Source organism: Acipenser ruthenus, chromosome 9 (genome assembly GCF_902713425.1).
Source record: "Acipenser ruthenus chromosome 9, fAciRut3.2 maternal haplotype, whole genome shotgun sequence".
NCBI classification, from domain to species: domain Eukaryota; kingdom Metazoa; phylum Chordata; class Actinopteri; order Acipenseriformes; family Acipenseridae; genus Acipenser; species Acipenser ruthenus.
Genome location: NC_081197.1, coordinates 56,978,905 through 57,005,847, shown reverse-complemented (window position 1 = coordinate 57,005,847; position 26,943 = coordinate 56,978,905). Strand labels below are relative to the sequence as shown.

Here is a 26,943-nt window from a genome sequence, read left to right as displayed (position 1 = left end):
AAACAGGGTTAAAGTCTTATTGCCAATGGTAATCACTCTGTTTACTTAATGTTACGGTATTTGTAGTTCATAGAAAACAAATACCACTTTGATCCTATAGTCAGTTGCAGGTAATTGTATAATAATGGCACATCAAAGCAGCATTATATAAACTGTAGCTCAGGAATCTATTATGTGGTTCAACAAGCTTTGTAATAAAAAAAAAGGTATTGTATCTTTGATAGGCTGGCAGCCATGATCCAGTAATTCTAAGGTCTGCCCACCTCTTATTTTCTCAAGTCATTAGCTTTTTCTACATGACTGAATGCATGTTTAATGACTGTTTGCCACACTCATTATTAGAAGCAATTTTGTTTAAAGAGTAACCAATATTGTAGTCCTGACCCTTTCTGGCTGAAGTGCTGGGCGCTTTGCTCTGCTGGTTTACACTGGTTGATGTCTGTTTCCTGTTTACCTAAAGCTAATTTACCACTTTTAAAACAAGTACAGTGGTGCTGCTCTCACTACGCTTTCCAGAGATCACAGGAATTCTAACTAATTGAAGTGTGTATGTGGGCGTTGTTACGACTATTTATCATTGCCAGTGGCTGTGTTTGGGATTCACCTGTTTCAGAAGGTGATCAGGAATGATTCACACGTCCGTGAATTTGAATTTGGAGGTCTGATTCATGAAACCTGCTCTAACCCTCATAACATAATCAGCTTGCAACTTTTCCAGCCATTCACACATAAATAATGAGTCTGAGAAGCATGAGAACCAAAACAGGAATGTATATACAATGTGACTTATAAATGCAGCCACTTTGTAAGGCTGCTCTGGAAGCAAAAACCTGGCAGGCGAATGCAATGTGATCCTAGGACCAAGACCAAGGGTTATATTAAAGGGCCCAGGTGGAAACTACAGGTTTGTATCAAGGAAGGGTCCCTTGGAAAAGACCACTGAAAAGAACAGCCCTTTCACAGGCACATGATACAGGTCTTAGTGTAAATTACTTGCATTTGGAAGATTTGAAATTCACTAGCAGCATTCCTCAGAGATTTGCAAATCCGTTTTATCCCAATGGGTTACCAGGTTGCAAAGACAGGACAGAATCTTGTTGTTTTTCTTTGTAAATGGTTGCATCCGCAGTCTCTGCTGTTTCTGTGTCTCGCTGTTAGAGTGTTGCGTGTCAAACCCTTTATTAAAATTGGTGATAAATTGCAAACTGCGAATTTCAGGTTGCCCTAATATGCTTGAAATGTGAGTGTATGCTCAATTTTATTTTTACATAAAATGTTGCAAACAATCTCATTCCACTGCTGTCGTTCAATCCCAATTAGTAAGTGATACCGTGTCATGCTGGCTCGGAAGCCTGTATCCTGCCTGGCTGTAATGTTTAGAGATCTCTCAAAAGCTGACACTGCTAATCATGATAAATTGCTGCAGAAACTGGCAATGGTCGGGCCGATCAGCTCTGAAACGGTGTACACACTGTATCTGTCTGAAGCCCATGCGTTTTTAATTGACTGTGTTTTGATATTTTCCTCTCAGCAGTGCTGTCCCCATTTTCGTTCCTCTATTGCTCTTTATTTTTTTATTAGTGATGTTTATTTATTTATTTGTATACATACTTGAGCGCAGAAAAGGTCAGATTTACTACAATATCTGAAACGGACCAGCTGACCAACCCGAGCAAAGACGACTATCCAATGTATATGTCAGCAACATTAAGCTGGGTGACAGAAAAGCAAACGTCCTTCCTCCTAAATAACAAAATACAGCTGTCTACAACCTCCCCCTCACTGACACCGCCCGCGTCTAGTGGAATATCAGTTAAAAGCATTGGTAGGTTTAGAAGACATGGACTCTTACAGCAAGGAGGGTGTGCAGTGAGCTGTGTTGGTACAAATACAGAATGAGGGGCCGAGGCTGTTCCTGCTGGAGGTGAGGCACTGTCTGACATGACATCTACTGAAATGGCATTCGTCACTCAGTGTGCAAGCAGGCAGGTCAGATACATCTCAAAACAACTGATAGTTTTTGGGACATGTTTTTTTTGTTTATGTTTTGTGTTGATTTAAGTAGAACTGAGTTTGTGCTTTAAATTGCAGAGCTCAGTGTACAGCAATGGGTCCCTGTCTGCAACAGTAACACAGGGAGGAAGCGCTCTGATGAAAGCAGTGGCAAGCAGAACCAGGAATCGTACGGCCCTGCCATGGCTGGGGGTAATTATAAATATCATAATGTTATAGCTGTTAGCTTTGTGTTTTTGTTTTACAGTACTGTATATTGTTTAAGATTACTTCAGTGGTATTGGAATATGTCTGTTAGAAACAAAGCAATGCAGATCCAGTGGTTTTTATTTATTTATTTTGTTTATCTTGAGTTTGAACTTGTTGTATATCAGAGCAGTATATGTATGTTTTTTGGTTTTTTTTTTTAAAGTTTGTGTACGTCGGTCACTGTGTGTATAATTGTACCACGTTAAGTTTCCTATCTGTGTATCTATTTTATAATGCAGAATGTTTTTTTCAAAGGTTTGGAAAGGCAACTTCTCAAACTCCATAGAATTACACAAACTGTTTTAAAATTTCTAAAAACGAAATTTAAAAAAAAAATGTGACTGAAGGTGTTCTAAGGCTTGGAGACGTTATCTTTATAAGAGACAATTGAAAATGACCCACTTGCTATTTCAAATATATTATCTGGTTTTATTTTGTTTTGTTTTTTATAAAATGTAGTTTTCAGGATGTGGTTTTCTCAGATGACAGACAAAGGCTCATGCAAACACAACTGTACATGTAACTGACAAACTACAATTATGCTACGAAGGAGGAATGTAAGTTTGAAACAGATTTATAAAGCTTGTTAAGGCAATCAAGTAATATACCGCAAACGACTGCAGCTGTATTAAATGTTGTCAAGTTGACAAGTAAGATATTTCAGCTTTGTGTGTGGGTAGCATAGCCAAGTGGTCTGAGATCACATTAAGCAGCCAGGGTCTGGATTTCAGTCCCCACTCAGCCACTGACTCGGGTGACCTTGAGTGAGTCACTGACCTCTTTGTGTTTCCCTTCTCCCCCAGCTGTATCCTATTGAATAGAAGAAGGAATCTGCTGGAAACAATTTGGGAATTAAAGTACTGTTTCCCCATAATAATAATAATAATAATAATAATAATAACAATAATAATAATAATAACAATGGCTGTGTTACATTGCAGTTTAATTGTTCTGTTTCTTGACAATGAAATCCATTCAGAGTCACCATTATAGTGTTGTTACAGCACAGGCAGATTGCTCTCATTACACTTCTCTATTCTTCTTGGATGCTTTTTTAACTTTTGTAAACATTATTAAACTGTAAGGCAGATGTTCTGGCACACAGAAGAGTCACACCCACACACCAGTAAGTCTACAGTGCATGCACAAATACACAACACTGTGTCATTTTTAAAGCGGTCAAGTCTGTTTTAAAGGTAGTACATGGTATGTAGACTTGCTTGCTAAACCCTTGTAGAGGACTGGTCATGCACAATACACTTCCCTTCAGTAAGCTTGGTGCCAGTGTGGGGAAGGCACCTTGGAATATTGATTGTAATATAAAATCTTCACATTTTCATTCGACAAACCCCCAACAGAAACCCTTATAGTGTTTGAAGGAGCAATTAATAGTAGTATTTTCTAACCAGAATTAATACATATACATCTCCTTCATGTGTTGCCAACATGACAGTGATCACCATAGAAACAAGTTAACCTCCACCACCCCCACTCCACTCCCAAGACAATAACGTGTCCAGAAAAGCAGAGCATGCACATGGAATAGCCAGAGAGAGTACATGATGCATACTTTAAATTGTGATGCTCTTTACTGACATTTAGAACCAGTTTGTTACAGTTTCACAAGCTAAGCTACTGTTTACCTCACATTTCTTGTTGTCTGTTACACTTTGAACATATTGTAACTTCCGTTTGTGCTTTCTTGTGATCATTTTGAACAGTAATTTGGGCTAGATAATACCAATTAGGAATTCATTTAAACCATATGTTTCAAAACTGAAGAGATGTATTATTTGAACATGTTCTCACTGCTCATACCATTTAGTCCTTGGGTTTACTGAATTGTCCTTCAGCACAGTTCGTAATAATCCAGCAAGAAGTACTATATTTGATATTTGGTGCTTTGTGCTTCAGATTAGAAAATTAAATTATATATTATATGTAACATATGGAACAAAACATATACGAATGTGGTTGAATGAAGTGATTAGTTGAGACTACGATGATAAGGCCGGCACAAAATTGCAGAAGCAAGCATTAAACTGTTGTCCAAATCATACGATATGAATGTGGTCTTAGATTAAAGCAATGCACAGTGAAGAATATTACTATCTTCTACTGATAAAGGTGCTTGAAGCATGAGAAGAGACTTCCCAAGGTCATTACCTCATTCTGCAACCAATAGAATAAATTCCATCGGAAATAAACCCAACTACAGAGGTGGCAAATGTAATGCCCTTGGACGTGACCAGATGATAAAATCGAGCTCTGTAATGTAATTAGCTACAAATAACACTTGCTGATAGGAAATATAAAAATAAAAATAGTCAGCCTCCCAGTAAAATGACACAGAAACATACATAAAGAACGATGTTGTTAGCAATGTCGTTGCATTCCGCTGGTCCCTGGTTTTCTCACATCAGTTTCTTCTCCATTCATTTGTTTGAGTGGGAAAGCCTGCTGTACCACCCTTCCAGTCCCCTGCTCTTGCAGGCATCTTCTAGCTGGGTGGAATGACCTAACGGGTTGCGACACGCTTCTGAAATCATAACCACACACCCAGCTACTCTTACTGGGTTCTGTTTTGCTTGGGTTCTCATTGAGGGTAATGGAATTCACAGTTGACAATTGTTTTCAAAAGCCCTCCCTTGAAGTCTGTGTCTCCAGTGATGAACATCTCCACAAAGAACTGCAGATAAAAGAGAAAGGAAGATCTGTGGAAAAGAAGAAATATTTGAGAATGCGAAGAACTGTAGTTGAGAGCTGCATACAGTTTGAAAGATAAGAATTATTATAGTGCCTCCTGGAAGAGGATAGAGTAGCAACAGCAATACCCTGAGATTTGTTTAGAATGCTCATTACCCAAGCAGAGAAATGAGTATCGTAGGAGTACCAGAGCTGATGGCTGAGTTGTTTACTGTTCACTCGAAGCCTGGCTCAAGAGAAATAATTGTTTTCAACAAACCTCTGCAGATGTCAGATAACAATTTTGTGCGGTTATTTACGATTTACATTCAGGCCACCCTCATTAAGTCAAGTTCAGTAGCACTACATCTTACCATTGTGTCTAGATAGAAATTGCCATATTAAATACATGTAAACCCCATGGAGATTTTTGAACAGAAGGGAAATTAGGAGGTTTATAATTTTCCACTACCAGTCAAGTAATAAACCCCACGAGGATGCATTAGTTATACCGTGCTGCCTGAGTAATGCTTCTCCCTGGGAACAGTCGTTACCGCTGCACTGTTGTTTTGTTTTAACAGCAGCAGATGGGTTGAGGAGTGAAGCTGCGGACACAGCTCACATCAGCATGTCTATAGCTGACCCCACAGCTTGGGCCACTGCTATGAACAACCTTGGAATCATCCCTATGGGGCTTACTGGACAACACCTCCTTTCAGGTAATTCATTTTCCACTCTTGAAATCTGGAAAGTGTACGATAGCATGTATAGTCGACCCTGCCCTGATGGTATTTTACTGTTTTCTCATATAAACCCTTTGCAGTACTTTTGGCTCTCATGTGTTACATGCACAATGCCGTAAGCATGTCATCCATATAAACATATACAGTATAAACAGTCAATGCAATAAGACTCAAAGAAACTTCTAAAATGATATGCCAAAGTGTGGAAGATTGTTACAGTGACAGCACTGGTTATTTTTTTTCAAAGAGATGCCACAGAAACCTGAAGAAAGTGAATGGATTGGATGTCTCCGAGCTGTCTCGGAGCTGTCTCTGAACTGTCTCTGAGCTGTCTCTGAACTGTCTATGAGCTGTCTCTGAGCTGCCTCTGTGTCTTTCTTAAGTTCTTAAGACATGGGTGTCTTTTAACTGTCAGAAATTTAATTTAATCAAAACCTTGCTTTCATCCTCCCTGCCTCTAATACCAGAAACTTAGAAGCACTGTAACTGTACTACTCTGGTGGCCACTGCATGGCACCCCAGGGGAGACTTAGGGTTTGATACAGAAAAGCTGCCTCAAGCTAGGTCTCCTGGAACCAGGTTTCAAGTCAATGTTCCTGAAAAAGTGTCTTCATGTTCCCTCAGCTTTAGATTTGTGAGAACTGTCACGAGTCTGAGGCAGACGCTGAGATATTAATAACTACTTTCCTCACCGCGAGGGTTGAGAATTGCAATCTGTTTCTCACCCTCCCAGATGCATCATTAAACAGGCTGCCTGGATACATTTCTCATATTAAACCTTGATGTTAATCCGACCTGGTTGCCTGTTTATCTGTTAGATTTATAAGATATTTCTCTCTTACAAAGCTGTATGTGACATTGGCAGTTCCTATCTGAGTGAGGTACTAACCCTTTGCTTTATGTGCCTGGACTTTCTTATCTGCCAGCCACAAGGATGTGAATAAAGATGTTCTTTCATTTTGAGAACTCCTTTACACTTAGGAACTTTGCATCTTTTTCTATATCCTGACTGCAGAGTTGACATTTTCGCTTTGATTTATCTGTGCTGAGACTTGAAATGACTGCACATGATTAGATTGCCAAAAGGTTTCTGAAAACCATCAGCGTTGTATGATTGTAATGAAAGCAATTACAGTCGGTGTCGCTTAATCGGGATAATGATAATCGGGATTGCTGCTTAAATGGGATACCACTCTGGGAGACGGTTCTTCCCAATGCTATTTATGTTGTTTAATTGAGACGTCACTTTTAATTGGGATACAGTATTTTCAAATGATAAATGGAGATTGCTTTTCAGAAGAAAGACAGGTTCGCGTAGCACAGTGCAGCGAGTAAGTGATTACGCTGTGACTTGCGTAAATTCCATAAACCATGTTGAACTCTTGAAGAAGGAGGAGTCTCCTGTGGTTTCTCATGCTGCTGTTGCAAAGAAAGTTGGCGTGTCAGCATCGCAGGTGAGATTAATTTTGTTTAAGAATAATCATAATGGGATGTGATTTCATTCTTTATCTTTTCATTAAGAATAAAAAAAGTGTGACTCAGGTCGTCTCAACTGCCTCTCGTTTTATTCGGGATATTTTTCTTTCTCTCGAGGAGTCCCGATAAAGCAGCGCTGACTGTACAGGTGTTGATAAATCTGTCTGTGAATTAATATCCTGCTAGAGATGTTTAGAGTGTAATGATGTGCTGGTTTGAAGTATATAATGCTTAATAGCATCTTAAAAGCATGTCTGACGTTAGTAACACACTCAGTTTGAAAATACAGCCGTTCTGAAGCCTTGTGCTGTGATATGCATGAACCTCTCTGTACTTAGTGAAGAACAATGCAGTGCTTGCAGTAAACCCTCACAGGATTCTGCCAAATTAGTGTACAGATTAACATGCAGGAATAGTGCTTCCCAGCCATACACATGCATATGCATGCCACTTGTTAATACAATCCTGTCATTGTCAGGGAGGTACTAACACTCATTTGAATTGTATATTAGGGATGTGTGCCTTGCATGATATACATTTAAACAATGACTCCAGAAGCTCCTTGAAGGCACTCTCTTATGAGCAGGTTTATGATAATGTACAAGCGAAGGTGCATTCAGACACATTGCTCAGTGCCTTTTTTGTCAAAGGTCTGAAATTGTTACAGAGTGAAGCACAATAGTTGCCAAATAATACAACATTCTAAAGTGTCTGGCATCCAATTCTGAGATATTACTCTTTCGTGGGTGTAGACTAGTATTTACAGATGACAAAATAGAAAAATGAGTACATGGATAAGAACGACGACACATTTAAGTCTTAACATCTGTTTTGTCTCAGAGGAAACTTCTTCTGTTCATCATTGTACAATTAAAAATGCAACTTATTTGATCTGATCCTCGCTAGACTAGATAAATACCATCCAACAATTTCTAAAACATCATTAATCATCAGTAGCAGCTTGTTTCATCCAAAGGTGTGGTGCGGGTTGATTTAAACAGTATCACTTTACTGAATCGACCTCCCCCTGCGCAGCCTCTGTGCAGATGCAGCTGAGTGCGAGTGGAAAGGATTTCAAATCCAGACTTGTAGAGGGCTTGTGAGTATGTGAGCATTGAGAGTTTCAAGCTGATACTTGCACAACCACTTATCTTTGGTGTCCTGTCTTAGAAAGCTGGTCTAAAAATGCACTAATTGCAGTTACAATAATTACAATTGTAATGATAGTTATTAGCCCTCTCCCGATTCATAAGCTGGAAAATGTGTGAGGGAATTATGTGACTAACACACTGTTTTATGAGTTCCTATAAATGTGTTATTAAATGTGTTATTACTGATTATTAACAAGTAAGAACAGATTACAGGGTTATAATGAGTAATTATCAGTAGAAAGCTTAATTTCATGTTATAGTAATATTGTTAATAACTGTTTGATATTGTTTATCGTTTATATCACCAATACAGATTATTATGTAGACTTAAACCATCATATTTGCAAGCCCATCAAGATTTTTCCTTTGAAGGTCCACGGGGAATTTAGAATCTATATTTCTTAGGTCATGAAATATGATTGGTTATATTTTAAGCACCCTAAACTCTGCTGATAAAATTGGAGTGCTTTTTATAGATGATCTGTTGTGTACCAGTATGTTTTAAGGGGCTGAGGATGAAGTAGGCTCAGTGGGGGATAAATGACATGATAGTAATATGTAATAATAAAGGAGGCAAATTTCAAGGGACCGAATGGGTGGAAGAAATGCTGGTCACTCTGTTTAAATATATTGGTATGAAACTTTTAAATATGTGAAAACATACAACTTGAACATAAATGAATTGAAAGTGCCTGCATATTATCAGTGCAGTGTGATGTAATTTACATGTGTTTTAATGAAAAGTAATCTATATTATTGTAAGGATACTACATAACTCAAGGTCTCTTGAACAATATGGTCCCGACCAATAAATAAAGATGTTTAAACAGGAATTCCTATTCTACTCACGGCAACCGGGTGCTGACTCAGTGGGTTTGCTCTCCGGATAACAAATCATCATTGCTGCTGCAATATAATAATACTCCATCGCCAGAAGTGAGAGAGGCCAACAGGGTTAAAAAAAAAACATTTTTATAATGTCCACCGTGCAAGAAGAATCATTCCATTTGGAATACACATTGCATATAGGTCTTCAGTTTCATGTGAACTATAAGAACATTTTTGTAATTTTTGATTGATGACACATCGCCTCGAATGATAATTATGGCCAGCTGCTTCAAGCAGAAACACTTTCCCTGTGTATCAGCTTTCTTTAGGAAAAATGAGTTGAAAAGCACAGAGCAGCAGTGGGAGTTTTGGCAGACATAGGCAACACTCAAGCCCAGCAAAGTACTGAAGGTTGTGCTATCTCTCCCATACACATTGGTTGAGAAAATAAGATGTTGTGACAACTTCTTGCTACAGTACACACTGCTAGCCTTCAACTGCTTTTTTGGCAGCTGAATTTGTTGGGACACTTTTCTTTCAGTTTTTTTTGTATCTCACATTCCTGAAATTTCATAGTAAGATTGATAAGGGAGTCTCTTTCCATACTGGAGCTTGGAACTGTTCAATCATTATTCATAAAGAATAAATAGAGGTTTAACTGATGGATTTTACAAATGATAGGGAACAATGACCTGTTAGGCTCTGTACATTTTTGTATACTATAATAAATATTTAACTAGTTTATTTTAGTAATGCAACATATCTCACAATTCTTGTAATTTTCTGGATGAACAGTTTTCTTGAACCTGTCCTGATCTGTCTTTACAGTAATATTTATTTCTATCCTTTCAGACTCAGTCTGCTTACCAGGGTTTGATCCTGGTCTGGGAATAATGACCGGCATCACCCCAATTAACCCTATGATGGCTGGAATCAGCTTGGTGCCGCCTCCACCGGTACCTTTAGAGCTCCCTATCATCAAAGAAATCATTCACTGCAAAAGCTGCACACTCTTCCCTCAGAACCCAAGTAAGCATCAGTGCCCCTCCAGTAGATTGCAGATATTGGAGAGGGGGTGTGTTAATGGGTGTTTTAAGCAGCTTATTATATACTGTACCCCTGGGGCCCTGACTGCAGCAAAGCTATTCACTGGATACAGATGTAACCTCTCTGTTGGCCCTCAAACAAAGATGGTCACATGTGCTGTCTTGACCATTGTCACTGCAATTGATTTGCAACAGGGAGCCATTTATGCATGTGTTTGAGTATGTGCTGGCAGGTGTTTCATTTATGTATGTGTTTGAGTATGTGCTGGTAGGTGTTTCATTTATGTATGTGTTTGAGTATGTGCTGGCAGGTGTTTCATTTATGTATGTGTTTGAGTATTTGCTGGCAGGTGTTTCATTTATGTATGTGTCTGAGTATGTGCTGGCAGGTGTTTCATTTATGTATGTGTTTGAGTATGTGCTGGCAGGTGTTTCATTTATGTATGTGTTTGAGTATGTGCTGGCAGGTGTTTCATTTATGTATGTGTTTGAGTATGTGCTGGCAGGTGTTTCATTTATGTATGTGTTTGAGTATGTGCTGGCAGGTGTTTCATTTATGTATGTGTTTGAGTATGTGCTGGCAGGTGTTTCATTTATGTATGTGTTTGAGTATGTGCTGGCAGGTGTTTCATTTATGTATGTGTTTGAGTATGTGCTGGCAGGTGTTTCATTTATGTATGTGTTTGAGTATGTGCTGGCAGGTGTTTCATTTATGTATGTGTTTGAGTATGTGCTGGCAGGTGTTTCATTTATGTATGTGTTTGAGTATGTGCTGGCAGGTGTTTCATTTATGTATGTGTTTGAGTATGTGCTGGCAGGTGTTTCATTTATGTATGTGTCTGAGTATGTGCTGGCAGGTGTTTTAATTTTTTTTTTCTCTCCAATCCCTATATTAAAGAGAATGCTTTGCTTTTTAAAATTGAATAAGATTAAAACTAGGCTGTCATGAATTGCTCACTCAGAAAGCTTCCAGCCAAGCCGCTGAAGACATGAGTGCAAGTACTGATTGAAGTGAATGTAACAGAAGAGAAGACAGCAGGGTTTGCTTTCTCTTACTAGGTACCATGCTGTAATACTGATGAGTTCTTCTGCTTGCTGCTCCATAGTATCCATCTCCCTGGCCATGCTAAGCTTCACCACTGGAACTGAAACTGTGGGCTGAGCTCAACTTCAAGCCACAAACACGGCTCCAAACAATGAAGCCTTATACATCCCCAAAATATTTGTGGCGATTCCAAAAGGGTGTTAGGCATAATTCCAATACTGGATTTAGGGGTTTACAGTGCTCCATGCATATCTGAATGCCCCTTCATTGTTTGAAGAAGAGCATTTTCCTATATTTATCTGTGCTGTTGATTTATGTTTCAGCTTCTCTTATTTTGAGTCGTTTCACAAACGTTCATTTCATTACTAGCACTGATTACTTGGTAAATCTCTCTCTCTCTCTCTCTCTCTCTCTTTATATATATATATATATATATATATACTGTATACTGTATATATAAATGTGTTTCTACTGTATTTTAAAACAAATGTTCTTACTTGGTGTTATAAAACCTTTTAAGTGGCTTCTAGATAAGCCAGCCTACATGCCCTTGAAAACGCATGCAATCCAAGCCCCAGCTGATACATGAACTACAGTACAGAGTGTGCATTCTGATGCATGGAAATCTTATTATAAAATCATAAGAAAAAAAAAGTATACTTTATGCCCTAATGACATACCTACAGTAACACATAAGCAGCATTGAAAAGAGTGAGGGATACAAACAGCTGGCTCCACAGCCAATTGCACTCTAACTACACATGAGTCCACACACTTGCAGGTGCACAAGCTAGTAACTCACGCAAGCCTTCTTCCACATCCACCAGCAGCCACAGGAATTGAACCCCCTACCTACATAACGGAGGGGGGGAACCTTGCAAGTTACAGCATGCAAACATGATTGTTCATTTCTAGAGCTGCTTTTATGCAAGTATTCCAAAGCATCACAGAGATTGAGAGGATGCATTAAATGTTGTTGACTGTTAATAAAACTCATTATTGCACAGAGTGGTCTGCCTGGACTCCTACATGAAGTTTGTAGTAAAAGAGCGACAGCTACTCCTGACAGTATGCTGCACCTGTGACAGCTCCCTCACTCTACCTCTGCCATCCTCTCCCTGACTGAACACACCACTCAAAAGCTTGTGTGATAGAACAATATTAATATTGCAAACTTAAGTTTGTATTTCGTCAGTTTCACAATTTGTCTGAGTTATGTAATAAACACAAAGCCATTTACTAGGATAGGCAGAAAGAACAACAGCAGCTTCATGAGATTCTTCTGGCACTGTTTAGATCTGCCACCACCGTCGACAAGGGAAAGACCTCCAGGATGCAAAACCGTGTTTGTGGGAGGACTGCCAGAGAATGCCACTGAGGAGATCATTCGAGAAGTATTCGACCAGTGTGGGGAAATCACTGCCATCAGGAAAAGCAAAAAGAACTTCTGCCATATTCGCTTTACTGAGGAGTTCATGGTTGACAAAGCAATCTACCTGTCAGGTATCAATTTAAGGCTATTTTATTGTGATTAAGGAGAATAAAAATAATATTGTAATATATATATTTTATCGCCATGCACTCTTGCTTAACTCGAAAAGGAGTTTAAAAGTAATACCTTCTAAAAACACATATTAGAATTACTTACGATCACCTTATCACATGGCACCAGAAACAGAAGATGTTTTAATAAAGGTGCTGCTGAAATATATATTTCTATCATTGTGAACTTTATTATCACAGTAGTTTTTATCCCTCCAAACAATAATAGTGTTGACAAACCGTGTTTTTTATTGATTTGTGTCTTTGAAAGAAAAAAGTATAAACAAAAAATCGCTGTTCATATTTTTCTGGGATGGGCTCTATTTAAATATGGCAGCCTGCAAGTCATCTTTATCCTTTTTTTGCCAGGTTACCGCATGCGGATTGGATCAAGCACCGATAAAAAGGATTCAGGACGCCTTCATGTTGACTTTGCTCAAGCAAGAGATGACTTCTACGAGTGGGAATGCATGCAGCGCCTGCTGGCCAGGGAAGAGCGGCACCGAAGAAAGATAGAGGAAGAGAGGCTGCGTCCTCCATCTCCCCCTCCCATAATGCACTTCTCAGAGCACGAAGTGGGCCTGCTGGCAGAGAAACTCAAAGGTAGGACAGGCAAACGCAAAGGAGAGATGCACTCACCATTTACTGCTATTCAAAATTCGTACCAATATATATATATATATATATATATATATATATATATATATATATATATATATATATACACAGTATATATATATATATATATATATATATATATATATATATATATATATATATATATATATATAATTTTTTAGCGCTAGCAAGAAACTAAGAAGCTGTGTGTACTTTATTGGCTCTTAAATGAGCATGCTGGGTTGTTTTATTAATATTTGGTGACAGGTTTTAGAAGCAGAAATACTGGCTCTGCAGCAATTTGCTTAGTTATAGAACCATGACAGATGGACTTTGTTTTGCTCACTGTAAGTTTAACCTTTTCATGTATGTTCCTTTATGACACATGTTGAATTTGAGTGTATCCAATAAGAAATGAACTGACAGCCCCTCAGGTCTGCTCACAATGTGGTTGCACTTTGCATATTAAAACCCTGACTCTCCATTTTAAAGTCATTACCAACTTGACCTGTTTACACTAACCAGGTGACATTTAGGAACATCACTGCCAAGTGGAAGGTGACTAATAAGACAGGTTTGTGAAACCAATAACCCTAGCTCCTGTCACCAAGGAGGCTGCTGTCTAACCCAAAAGCAGCATTCCATCTGAGTCCAGCCAGAGCTCATTATTAAATCACATCCAATTATACTACTGCTGGAGGGAGGATGGGGGTGGGGGATATAGACTGTGGAGTATTCCCTGGAACCCCTCTCATACCACTGGTGATGGCTTAAGATACAGCTTTAGACCCTATTTCCCAATGACAATAGAAACGTAAAGTGGATGAGGTTGGCTTTGATCATAGGACACCCATTACAACCAGAGATCACTTAATGACCCCAAGCTGACATTCCAATTCCAGCTCTTAATTAGACCTGACCCCCCAATAAAATGAACTATAGACATAAATAAGGATCTGCAAGCTGCCCCCAAGTGTTTCACCCCACCAGTGAGAAGGGTCTAACCGAGCTAGCTTGATGTCAGTGGGTGAGGCTGCAGAAATGTGACATCAATCAAGCAATCCGTGCTCGGTGTCATCTCAGGAGGTTACAGTTTTCAGAGGTCTGCCTCACACAGAAATAAAACTGGGGCTTTGCATGCATAGCATCTTTATGGATAGACAGAAACTCCAGAGAGGTCTGGGATTCCATGATTATTACATTAAAGAGAGACAGTGACAGTAAATTTAAATTTAAAATAACTAGCACAAAACTAGGCTTGCAGCAAGGACAGAGTAAAGTCCCATACCAGGAGAGCTGTGTGCAATGGATATGAAGAAACTGGCTGTCTGTTCTTTGTCTGCAAAAATAAGCAGCAGTTGCCAAATGATTTTCATTTTCTTTTTGCGGCACATCTCAGCTGCATAGATTTCCTCTGCACTAATTGAACCCAAAGGGCATCACATGGACGACTGGTGAAATAAACGAATAAGCAGACATAGAGATGAATTGTCAATCAGCATCAGGAATACAATTTCAGAGTTCTTTCAAGCTGCTGTGTTCACTTGGGGAAGATACAGTAGCATGCAATATCTAAAAGCTATGTTTTGTGTGCAGACAGACCCTGCCGTCATTGAGCATGATTGTTATTGGAGTTACGGGACGGCCCGCTGTTTTACAGGATGTAGAGTGGAGTACATTAACACTGTAAACACCTGTCAACTGTTGACATTGCTCTGTTCAATTCAAGGGCTGTCACTGACAAATCCATCATCCTGAACAATGAGGATTTAACAGTGTTTCTGCAAAACAGACACTATGTCCATGTCTGAAACACATAGCTGGAGCCGGGCTAGACTCAAACTGGCCACCATGCACTCCACAAGCGGGTGTCTAAACTGGTGTGCAAAAGAGCCAGGCTCATCCGCATTCATGATTATAGAGATTGGAACCTCATCTCATCTCACCGACACAGGGTCCCGCTCTGTTACAGCTGTGTATAACACGACACTGCCTGTTATAAAGTATTGCACCACACCGAATTGGTAACCATGGCGCAGCAGGGGCTTAGCATGTGCTGCACTATACTGTAAACTGCTGCTGTAGATACACAAATAAATGCATGCTGACTTTCTCTATAATGGTAGCATCCCTGTCTATTAGAAAGGAGATAATAAATCGTATGTATTATTCAGCATTTAGCAATTATTTATTCAAAGTGCCTTAGGATGAAAATGCTTTTTCTCCCTTATTTTACAGCAAGCAAGTAAATCATGTTCATTACTGCATTAGTGTTTCCTTAAAAAATAAATGCTTGCATTTCTACAGTTTCATTAAAGTCTCTGTATTTAAGTTAATTACACGGCTTTTGGAATTATATAGCAGATGGTTTTAGGAATGTGATTACTTACAAAGCAGATGCAAATTATTATTTGTTTTTGAATGCAGATGTGGTTTTCAGTGCCTGGCAGATGCATAGTGCTGGTTTTCAAGCTCCTGTTCCCCATTCTTGTAGTTTTTGAATACTGTTTTGCTGGAGGGCTTGTCATTACTGCAGTTGTCAGAAAGCATTCCCACCAAACTGTGAATACAATATCATTCAAAAAGACTTTTCCTTAATCATTTGGTAACTATAGAAACTGTTTAACCATTTTCCCACTTAGGAAATGTGGCTGCCCCTCACTGATAACAGCTTTCACTGTGGCAACAGTGAAAACCCAGCAGAAATAATACAAGTTATAATTCCTCATTTGGTTGAATTTTTGGTAGGGGGGATGTGTCCCACATTTTTGGGCTCTCAATAAGATTTTTCAGCACTACCATAAATGTTAGCTTAAAAACTGTTTTAAGGTAGTATGGGGATTATTAAAATCAAGCCAGCTGTTGGACAAGGAGGGGAGATTGCATTGAGTACAATTCATATTTTCAGTCTGTTGTAAAAAATCAACAACCTAAAGCAAAAATAATTGTAAAAAAAAAAAACGTATTTTTGCTCTACTGAAGTTAATTTCCTAAATTGTTTAAAAAATGTAAATCTGCAAGTATTGCCAAGTGTCATGCACTCCTCCTATACCCTGCAAGAATTGTAATGAGTTATTATGTCATTTGCTTTAGACTATAATTACTTTCTCCCTGTTTCTTCCTGACATGTCCACAGTGCTTAGTAAATTACATTACCACAGACTTTCAGTACATTTTTCTTTGTAATAGGATTTTTTTCTTAAAGTGTTAATTTCCAATTACATTAAAAAGAAAAGAAAAACCTGAACATTTACCTTACTTAATATGCTGGATCCAATAGTGGCTTTTCATTTCTGGTACTCCACTACAAAATGTTTCATTATCTCTTATCCGTTAATCGCAATCTTTCAAAAGTGTGCATTCTTCACATTCCCAATCTCTATATAAAAGATTATTCATACTGTACCGAGTATATTGTGTTTGCTCATGCGCAAACAAATGTGCACAAAATAGGAATAAATGATAGATTGGAGTAAAACACTTTGAAAATAGGTGCGCTGTATTGCAGAATTACATTACACCCAAAGCATTACCGGACACTTTTTACAGTGATAACGGAACCTATTGTGCTGCTAAGAACAGGTTTTTCTCTCTTACAGTTCCCTTAACTTTGTATGACGTTTGCAATCTTTCTCATTGCATTTCAATTGCACACATTACATGTGCTGGTCTGTGTTAAGGTGCTCTGCGTTTAGTTCAGGAGCTGCTGTTCAGTTCTAGTTGTCTGCCATAGACATCTGTAATGTTGCTTTGATCAGCCAAAGTGGCTTTATATGGGTAAGCAGCAGCACCAAAGGGCTCACAGCATTGTATTGCCAGCAAAGCTTAAGGAAACAGGTTGGCAGGGCACCAGATGGCACTGGCTCTTAGTTCTGTAATGATGTTTCTATAGTGGTATGTTGGCTGAGTGATGTGCATATTAAAACCCTGATTCTGCGTTGGCTGAGTGATGTGCACATTAAAACCCTGACTCTACGTTGGCTGAGTGATGTAGGCTTGGGTACTAGATCTTTGACAGGCTTACATAACTAAAAAGCAGCTCTGCTTCAACTTGTTGCTTGTCGATTCTTTCAGATGACAGCAAGTTCACGGAAGCTATTGCTGTGCTCGTCACCTGGATTGATCGTGGAGAGGTGAACCGTCGCTCTGCAAACCACTTCTACTCCATGGTCCAGTCAGCAAACAGCCACGTGCGACGACTGATGAATGAAAAAGCAATTCACGAAGAAGAGATGGAGCTGGCCAAGGAGCGGTTCAGAGATTCTCTGTCGGGAATCCTAACACAATGTAAGTACCGCAGTGTTACAACCATTGCTTACAGCGGTCTCTTTTTTGATGTGATCGCTTTGGTTTATCACAATGTAGCTATTTGCAGATAAAAGCAAACCCTGCCTAAGTGTATGTGCTGTTTAAGATTGGGCCAGTCTAACCACACATGTGTTTTTAAGCCAGTCCAAGTCCTTGTCCAGTTTAAGGTTGCTGCTCCCCAGGTTCAAAGGTCATAAACAATTAGGATACATGATTGATTTCTTAGATATTTTACAGATCTGTAGTTTGTTCCAATTTAGTTTGCTAACTCTTACCACACAAAGTTATTAACTGCTGTGGATAAAAGCACTGCAATGTTTGAACTGCTGTGTAATGCCATTGTAGCATTATTATTTTCAACAGGTAGCAGCTGACCACATAATTGTACAAAAGCCTTATTTGTGTAATGTAAGCATTAGTATAGAAAGTCTAACTGGACTGGGATAAAATAATCTGTTTTTCTCCAGTCCAGGTAGACTAGTTTAGCAATCTTATTCATCTGTGCAGCAATACATTTATAAAATATAACTTAAGATACACTGTAGCTTCAGCTGGTCGCCAATATTGTGACATATATTTCAGATTTCCAGCACTGTATCTTCATGTATATTAAAATATCAGCAGCTCCTGGTGGTCTCTTGTGACTGGCTTAATTAATATAATAATGCTTAGAGCAGCTGGGTAGAGCACCCTCTGAGCTCAGACCAGCTGCTTATACACGTTATTAACCTAAAAACTTCATAACATTCTCACAACTTAATGTTGTTGTTTCCTGTGAACTATGTAATGTTAAAAATATATTTTTAAAACTCTATTGCATTGGTTTTGATATTTTTAATGAAGTAATATTGCCATATCCATTTTGCCATACATGACCTGCATTGCTGTGTATAATGCATTCACAACATTCTCACAGCAGAACAGTATCTGCAGGCTCTGTTAGTTACAGCGTGACGGCCTGTGGAATTCACACACACGTGACATGACATTGCATCTTCGATTACATCCCACACATCCTTGCTTTTCACACTTGTGCTTCATTGCTAATGCATTGTGTTGCTTTCACTTCACAAGTGCACCAGGAGAGGTGTTTTGGACGCAGCAGCAGTGAGCTGTAACAATGTTTGAAGTATTGGGTGATGCATTGAAGGGATTAACAAGCTGGCTTCCCAGACACATCTCAGGCTGAAAAACAAAACCATGCATAAATGCTAGTTTTATTCAGGGTCCCCTTAAGCATGTGTAATATTCAAGCCACAGGGGTTGACACACACATTACTGCACATGGTTATGATTGTGATAAAGTGAAAGCCTTCATGATGAGAATGTGCCTGAGAGCTGTAGTCAGTAGATGCAGTAGATGGATTTGGTGCTCAGCTGGAATATCTCAAAAGGATGCCAGTGGAAGGGGGGAGGCCAGTGAAAATAATAAAGTCAGTTACTGGTACATTCAGTTAGGGGTTGCAGTGTTTGGATCATATCCAGTAATAACAATAGACAGACACAATGTGGTACATTCATGAGGTAAGTACAGTACCAATGGGAGCTGCATGAGGTTAGATCAGCAACCGCTTTGCTGGGCACGGGCAATCCCGTACATCTGTGTGAATCAGGTAGGCAAAGCATTTATTTATGTTCCTTGTATATTTTACATGATGACAACTACGTAAGTGTTTTGTGACAAATAGAATTAAAACACTGCATAGTAAAAAGTGATGTCAGTTCTTTTAATCATTTAGTGATGGGGTGGGTAGAAATATCTAAAACACAGAAAACACAAATCACATCCTGTATGGCTTTATTGGGGGTAAAAGATGTGGATGGACAGGACACTGCATCCATCAAAACAGTTGTATCAATTATTTACAGAGGCCCCTGTATTGGATCTCAGGGAATGTTTAAGGCCCATCTCAAAGCACAATGACAGTCTTTGTTCAGGATAATACTTTACAATAAATGGTTTTGTGAAGTGTTTCCCTGTCAGTCATGACGGAGCTATACAGTACCTACAGTTAATGAAGTGTAAGTACCACAGAGACCCATGTGCCGTAGCTCTTAATGAAGCATTCATCTGATTTACTGAGGCCACACATGGAGCTCATGTGGTGTCTCTGCTTTGCTTGCTAGTACTGAGCACAACGTAAATGGCTTGTCTTGTTTGACTTCCTTATTCACCCAAGTTGAGCAGATTGTGGCCGTTTTCGCCGCCGCTACCAGGCAAAGGGCATGGGACCATTTCTCAAAAGCACAGCGCAAGAACATAGACATTTGGCGAAAGCAGTGCGAGGTTGGTAATTTTACTCACTTGTGATTGTACTCATGATTCCACAGCAGATGCAGAGGCCGTGTTGAGAGGGCTCTAGCTTTGCTTATTATTTTTTGTAGGCTTTTGTTGATTTCTTTCTTTGGCCAGTCCTACTGTCTAATCACAGCGGTGTTAACATAGCCTTTCAATAACGGTATTTTACTCCACTGTAAGATATCTCAGGTGTTATAGCTACATAACACCAAGGTCTGCTACTACGATGAGATTGATTAATGATTAGGGCTGTGCATATACTTTCAAAGTAATCCCCTTTAACATATTGGATGTTGTTAGGTAGTCATTAAGAGGGAATACAACCATTAATCTGAAATTACTGGCCGTCATTGTATTTGATCTGTTTAATTCCTGATGTTACTTTCCATAATAATGCATTCAATCTCCCAATGTTCACAACATCTCTGTACTGAATTGTGAGATTGGAGTAAGATTTAATCTCTGATTAAACTAGACAAACAATAACACATCTCCCAGTGTACGACACTGATGGGAAATTCAGTCAGCGATTAGCTGTTAAATCGCTCAATGCACAAGTTCATTGCCATTGATTGGTACTCAATTGTGTAGATAAGGGCCAGTGAGGGAAAGACAGCTTTTCTTGTATTGAAATGAACACATTTTCACAGGTTTGTTTCAGTTTCATTTAACTCCTGCTGACACAAAACATGTTAAAGAGAATCACTGAACCTCTGAATATCTGCACAGCCCTAGCTAAGATTAAAGATTACATTCAGAAATCCTGGTCATGATGAATTCATATTAGAATTAGACATTAAGGGCTATTCACACTAAAGCAGAGCTTCTCAAACTCCGTCCTGGGGACCCCCTGTGGCTGCTGGTTTTCATTCCAACCAAGCTCTCAATTACTTAACTAGACCCTTAATTGAACTGATAATGTGCTTAATTAGACCTTTTTACTTGTTTTCAGCTCTTGAACAGTTGCAGATTTCAAGTTAGCATTTGATAAGTAACTTGAACTGAGTTTGAGAAGTCCTGCACTATAGCGTTTATCCACTGCGTTTTCTAGGTTAAAAAACCTAACCTATGGAATTGAATACAACCTTTCATACTTAACCACTGCGAAATTCGAAATTCACAGCAAAAAAAAAAATTGAAGCAGGTTTGATTTTTGGATGAAAAACGGCACGATCACCACCCTCTTGTGTAAAAATCTACACAAATGTGTATATTTGTGTATAGCATATCCTACAAATAGTGCTGTATTTATTTACATAGTTCTGTATTGCGTGGGGAGCCTGATAGGTTGGTCACGTTTAAGTCTGAATACAAAAATCATAGCGAAACATCGGGCATAAATAGCACAGCAAATAAACGCTGTAATGTGATTAGCCCTTTAGTACAAAATAGTGTATCGTAAATGCATGCTTTCTACATGGTATGAATTCAGTATTGAACTGTAATTATGTTACTTTATACACATTATTTTTGAATTGCCAACATGAAAGTGTTACCAGTATAACAGTATACAGTAAGATCTGGATAATATAGTAATGTTGCAGATTATATATGTGTGTGTGTGTGCGTGCGTGTGTGTGTGTTTTATACTCAAGAAAAGTGTCTGCACGTTCATACAGTAAAAAGTAAGTAAGTTATCCTCCTCTGTTTTTTCTTCCTCACTGGATGAAGTTACATTTAAAATATGTTTAGCTTGTTAAAGAGTAAAAAGGTAGGATTATAATATTCATAGTAATTATATCATTATGAACAGACCTGTACAACTCAAATAGCATGTGTTATAAAGAGGTACAGGAAACGAACACGCTGGGGATGTGTCTCAGGAGTATACAGGACCACACTGTCATAGTCAGACCTATAAAGGGAATCACTCCATTTCACTAACCAGTTACATACAGAGGTAAGGTGCATTCGTTCCATTATTGTTTGACGAAATCGCTGTGTTATTAATAATACAGCATACTGTACAACTAGAAATGTGTGTAGGACCCTCATTTTGATAATGTGAATGCAGTGGTGTGTCAGGGTTGGGTGTTTGATTGAATATTCACATCCTTCCAAAAACAGTACAAGCATATACCGTCAAAAGATATCAGAGTAAACATGAAAGAAAGTTGCCAAGATCAGCCTAAAAAAGAACATTGTTTGAATATTTACTGAGTCCGTTTGTTCCACACAAACCCTGCCTAAACCTGATTAGTAAATACTCCATGACCTCTTTTGGAGAGGGACCTAAGGGCTCAATTATGTGACTGTAGCAAGTTTGCTCAGTACCTTATTTTGTAAACATTTCTTGTTTTACAGAAATAAAAAAACAGAATATTCTGAATGTTCTAGGCAGCTAATATTCTTGCTGGTTTATTCAACCTGGATCAATGCAAAGCGCTGAAGTTAGCAGATGTCTGCAATGTGTTGCATGTTCTTTTCCGATTGATACTTAAGCAATCACAATTACAACGCTTAATGTGTGTCTATTTGTGTCAATGTGCATCTTGTGAATAAGAAGTAAAGCGCTCACAAAGCCCTCTCTTAATGTAGGAGCTGCGGAATGCTCACAGTGAGGAGCTCATGGGTATACGGAGGGAAGAGGAGATGGAGATGTCAGAGGATGAGTCGGAAGAAAATCCCAATAAGAAAATCAAAATGAATGACTCAGGTACGGGGAGGTTTTACACCAAGACATTAAAGCTTCCAGAGCTCAAAAGCCAGCAACACGTTTCCCCCCCTTTATAAAGAAGGATACCTGGTGGAAATCCATCCTGCAGAACTCGTCGTGTGACGCTCAGGTCGATACAGTTTGCTCAGCCATGTGTTTGGGTTATTGTGCATATTGATTCACATGTCACAATCCTCTGTCTTCTGGGAATTCTTTTCATTTTCCACCTAAACTTCTCTAAGCCTTATATACTGCACAGTTACACTTCGTTGAGTAACATTGCTTCATGCTGTGAGAACTGTTTTTATATTGTATAAAAATGTGACCACACCCAGAAGTCCCCTTCAGAACTGCCAGCTGAGAAGTGTATTCCTCATATTTACCCCAGCTACCCCTTGTGATGATCGACTAGCCAGTGAGATTTCTAACTGGGAGACAGAATAGCTTTTTACACACTGCTTTTAAAGCTGGTGGTTATAATTATGATACCTTACGCGATCAGACTCTATAATTGAATTATTGGATGTTTCCCTGTGACAGCGCTTGCTGTCCTTCAAGTCAGTTTTACTCAGTGGGTACCAGAGTTCACAGAGGTCACAGTCAGCCAGTATTATACTCTCTTGTAATTGTATTCACTCAATAAAGCATTCCATTTCCTGCATAACATTAACCTTCAAGCCATCTGCTCTACTGAGTCACTATTCCTTTCTCGTTTATTGAATGCATACACTTAAGAAAAATCTACATACAGGGTGATTATAAAGCCAGAAATCCCTCCATCATCTCTTAAAAAAAGCTCAGCTGAAATGTTCTTAACTAAAAACCCAGCTGCAAGAAGATTGTTTTGCTCTGGAACCTGGAATGGTGGAACACATTCAGTATAGCGGCACTTTTCATGTGCTGTTTTAATTGCAAAGTAACCCTAAAGGCATGCTTCAGGAAGAAAATAACGGCATGCTTGGCTGAGAGATGGAATACCATCCAGTAAGGTAAATTGCTTTAATACAGTTTGCAATAAATAAAGATGATGCGTTCTTTGCTTTGAATACTAAGTGAAGCACGCCTTCACAAAGAAGACAGTGCAGCATCTTTTATTAATTCTTCTCTCTTTACTTCTATTCCCTATTTAGTTTATTTTAAGCAATGCAATAAATTATGTTACAGTTGAAGGACAATTTTGCGCCTGCTTAATATTTCAAGCACAGTCATATAAGAATGGCTTTAATTCCAAGCAAGCGCTGAAGATTGCAAAAGGGATTACTTGTCAGATAATATGTGGTGTTATGGTAAGCGCTATAGATTTCCAGGATATTAGGTTACTCATATAGAGAAATGCTTTTAAATTGGGCCCATGGCGTTGTATTAATATTCTTGATTTTTTTTAAATATTATTTTTCATCCAATTTATACACAGGGTTGGCATTATTAGAGTGTTATATTACAGTATCTTGATTTTATAAGATATTGTTTTTTATTAGATTTGACCACTTTGCAGGAGCATTATTAGAGGCGTGAATTTATAATCTTGGCACGTAACTGGGCAATATAGCCAGGGTTGCTTGAATTCTCCTCCAGCCACCCTTTTTGCACAGGGTACGCATTCACAGCTGGGTAAAGTAACCGTGGTTATCCAGTGTATGACTAAGCTGGGGCTTATATCCAAGAAGGGCCCAGTCTCTTCAGGCTAAGCTAATTGCATTCCATTGCATACAGCCTTTTAAATAGGCATGCAGTTCCAAAACCACACTTTAATTTGAATGACATGAATACAGTACCTTCTGCTTTGATCAAGATGCTAAGAGGACTTTACAATGTTTAGCCGGTCTCACTTATAGTAACAACGGCATTGCTTCAATCAGCCTAGCATGAGAGTGTAAAAATAATGATACTCTCTGCAGCGGGCATATTGTGCTAGATAACTGACCTTGCTTTTCTTTCACTTGCTTGGTAACAATGAAAAGATAATAATGTAGCTCTTCTCATCACCCTGGTCCAGCCTTGGCTGCTCAAGCATATGCCCTGAAAGAAGAGAACGACAGCCTTCGCTGGCAGCTGGATGCGTACAGGAACGAGGTGGAGCTGCTGAAACAAGAGCAGGGGAAGGCGTGCAGGACTGAGGAGGATCACACCAAGGAGCATCAGCTTCACTTTCTACAGCAGACCATGCAGGGCATGCAGCAGGTACAGCGCCTACACTGCTCTTCAGAGTGTAGGCTAACCACCGGGAGTTTACACTTGCATTGAATCATCAGTGAATTACCATACTTTTACTATGCTTTATTATATTTCACTTTGCTATGATTTCACCATGGTTTACTTCATGCCCTATTTCATACAATTTGTCATGCCAATAGTATACCCTTTTTATAACTCACAACATTGCATAGGATTTACCCTATGTGCGCTTCAGTAACGTTTGTCTTTACAGCAACTGGTGGAACTACAAGGAGACTTACAAAGGAAAGAATCTGAGCTAGAACACGCAAGGGAAGAGCAAAGGTGTATGGAGGTGCAGCTCATCGCCTTAAAAGAAAAGGTAATTGAAATGATACACACTGTTCAGTGTAATGTGTACAGTATGCATTTGCAATGAGGAAGTCTATCTGTCTATTATTGAAATAGCTTTTGATTTCCCAACAGCAAGTTTCATTTATGGAACACCATTACACACTGTCGATACCGCAGATCTGAATTAATGGCATGCCTGTAAACTAAAGCGTCTAATGTGTCCAAGGCAGTGTGGTGGGGCTCAATATATTACAGTGCAGGTTTATGTTTCAGATGTGTTTCTTTTATGGGTTTGTATCTGTTTATGATCGGTAACTCAGCAGGTTGCTCCAGAGCATGATAATATGGATAGATCACTGTTTGGGATGTGCGGTGGCAGACAAAATTGTTTATGCAGCAAATTCAAAGAGTTTACTGGTGGAAATCCTGTAAAACCTCCACGCAATTAATTTGTGCCTTATACTGCAGAATAGATTCCTTTCTGTTAGGAGTTAGGATTTTCAACATGGCATGTTTAGAAGATGAACAGTTTTATTTGGTGTGTTCTGTATAAGGGGATTGGCTGACCCAGAGCAGGACTCTTATTCTGCGTGTCTTTCATCTGGATTTGAAAGAGACATGGTGTGCTAAAACTGAAAAGTACATACTGTCCTGTACTTCTGTAGAACTTGCTGCCCTTGGCATGTCAAGTGCATTTGCGGTTTTTCAGACTGATGAATCTTATATTGTCTGAGTCCATTTGCTTATGCAGTAGGCTTCTGACCAGAATGCCATCTAGTCTGTAGGGTGCAATTCTTTTTGCACAATTAGTGTACACATGTGGGTAGGATATTATTGGCATCCTGAGTGCTCACACAGCTCACTGCTGGAGTTCATTTTGTTATTCTGAGAGGATAGAATAAGGAGATACGGAAAACATCCATCCAAGCAGTGTTTCCATGCCTGGTTTATCAAGCAGCGTTTCCATGCCTGGTTTATTAAGCAGTGTTTCCATGCCTGGTTTATTAAGCAGTGTTTCCATGCCTGGTTTATTAAGCAGTGTTTCCATGCCTGGTTTATTAAGCAGTGTTTCCATGCCTGGTTTATTAAGCAGTGTTTCCATGCCTGGTTTATTAAGCAGTGTTTCCATGCCTGGTTTATTAAGCAGTGTTTCCATGCCTGGTTTATTAAGCAGTGTTTCCATGCCTGGTTTATTAAGCAGTGTTTCCATGCCTGGTTTATTAAGCAGCGTTTCCATGCCTGGTTTATTAAGCAGTGTTTCCATGCCTGGTTTATTAAGCAGTGTTTCCATGCCTGGTTTATTAAGCAGCGTTTCCATGCCTGGTTTATTAAGCAGCGTTTCCATGCCTGGTTTATTAAGCAGCGTTTCCATGCCTGGTTTATTAAGCAGTGTTTCCATGCCTGGTTTATTAAGCAGCGTTTCCATGCCTGGTTTATTAAGCAGCGTTTCCATGCCTGGTTTATTAAGCAGCGTTTCCATGCCTGGTTTATTAAGCAGCGTTTCCATGCCTGGTTTATTAAGCAGTGTTTCTATGCCTGGTTTATTAAGCAGCGTTTCTATGCCTGGTTTATTAAGCAGTGTTTCCATGCCTGGTTTATTAAGCAGTGTTTCCATGCCTGGTTTATTAAGCAGTGTTTCCATGCCTGGTTTATTAAGCAGTGTTTCCATGCCTGGTTTATTAAGCAGTGTTTCCATGCCTGGTTTATTAAGCAGCGTTTCCATGCCTGGTTTATTAAGCAGTGTTTCCATGCCTGGTTTATTAAGCAGTGTTTCCA

General features: G+C 39.1%; 1 protein-coding gene across 8 annotated transcripts in view; it reads left to right on the top strand.

The window, feature by feature from the left end:
- LOC117405955 (ecto-NOX disulfide-thiol exchanger 1) overlaps positions 1 to 26,943 on the top strand; it is a 71,756-nt gene that overhangs the window by 33,620 nt on the left and 11,193 nt on the right. For 4 of the 8 annotated variants that reach the window (XM_059030300.1, XM_059030297.1, XM_059030299.1 and 1 more), the window contains exons 2-11: positions 2,092 to 2,205; positions 5,529 to 5,666; positions 9,998 to 10,174; positions 12,533 to 12,739; positions 13,148 to 13,381; positions 17,471 to 17,683; positions 19,885 to 19,991; positions 22,542 to 22,659; positions 24,656 to 24,840; positions 25,088 to 25,195. In XM_059030300.1, coding sequence (XP_058886283.1) covers positions 2,196 to 2,205; positions 5,529 to 5,666; positions 9,998 to 10,174; positions 12,533 to 12,739; positions 13,148 to 13,381; positions 17,471 to 17,683; positions 19,885 to 19,991; positions 22,542 to 22,659; positions 24,656 to 24,840; positions 25,088 to 25,195 — 1,497 coding nt within the window. In that variant the 5' untranslated portion in view covers positions 2,092 to 2,195. Of the gene's footprint in view, positions 1 to 1,819; positions 1,990 to 2,091; positions 2,206 to 2,721; positions 2,820 to 5,528; positions 5,667 to 9,997; positions 10,175 to 12,532; positions 12,740 to 13,147; positions 13,382 to 17,470; positions 17,684 to 19,884; positions 19,992 to 22,541; positions 22,660 to 24,655; positions 24,841 to 25,087; positions 25,196 to 26,943 lie in introns of those variants that run through there. The other 4 variants (XM_059030303.1, XM_059030302.1, XM_059030301.1 and 1 more) reach the window with 4 other exon arrangements.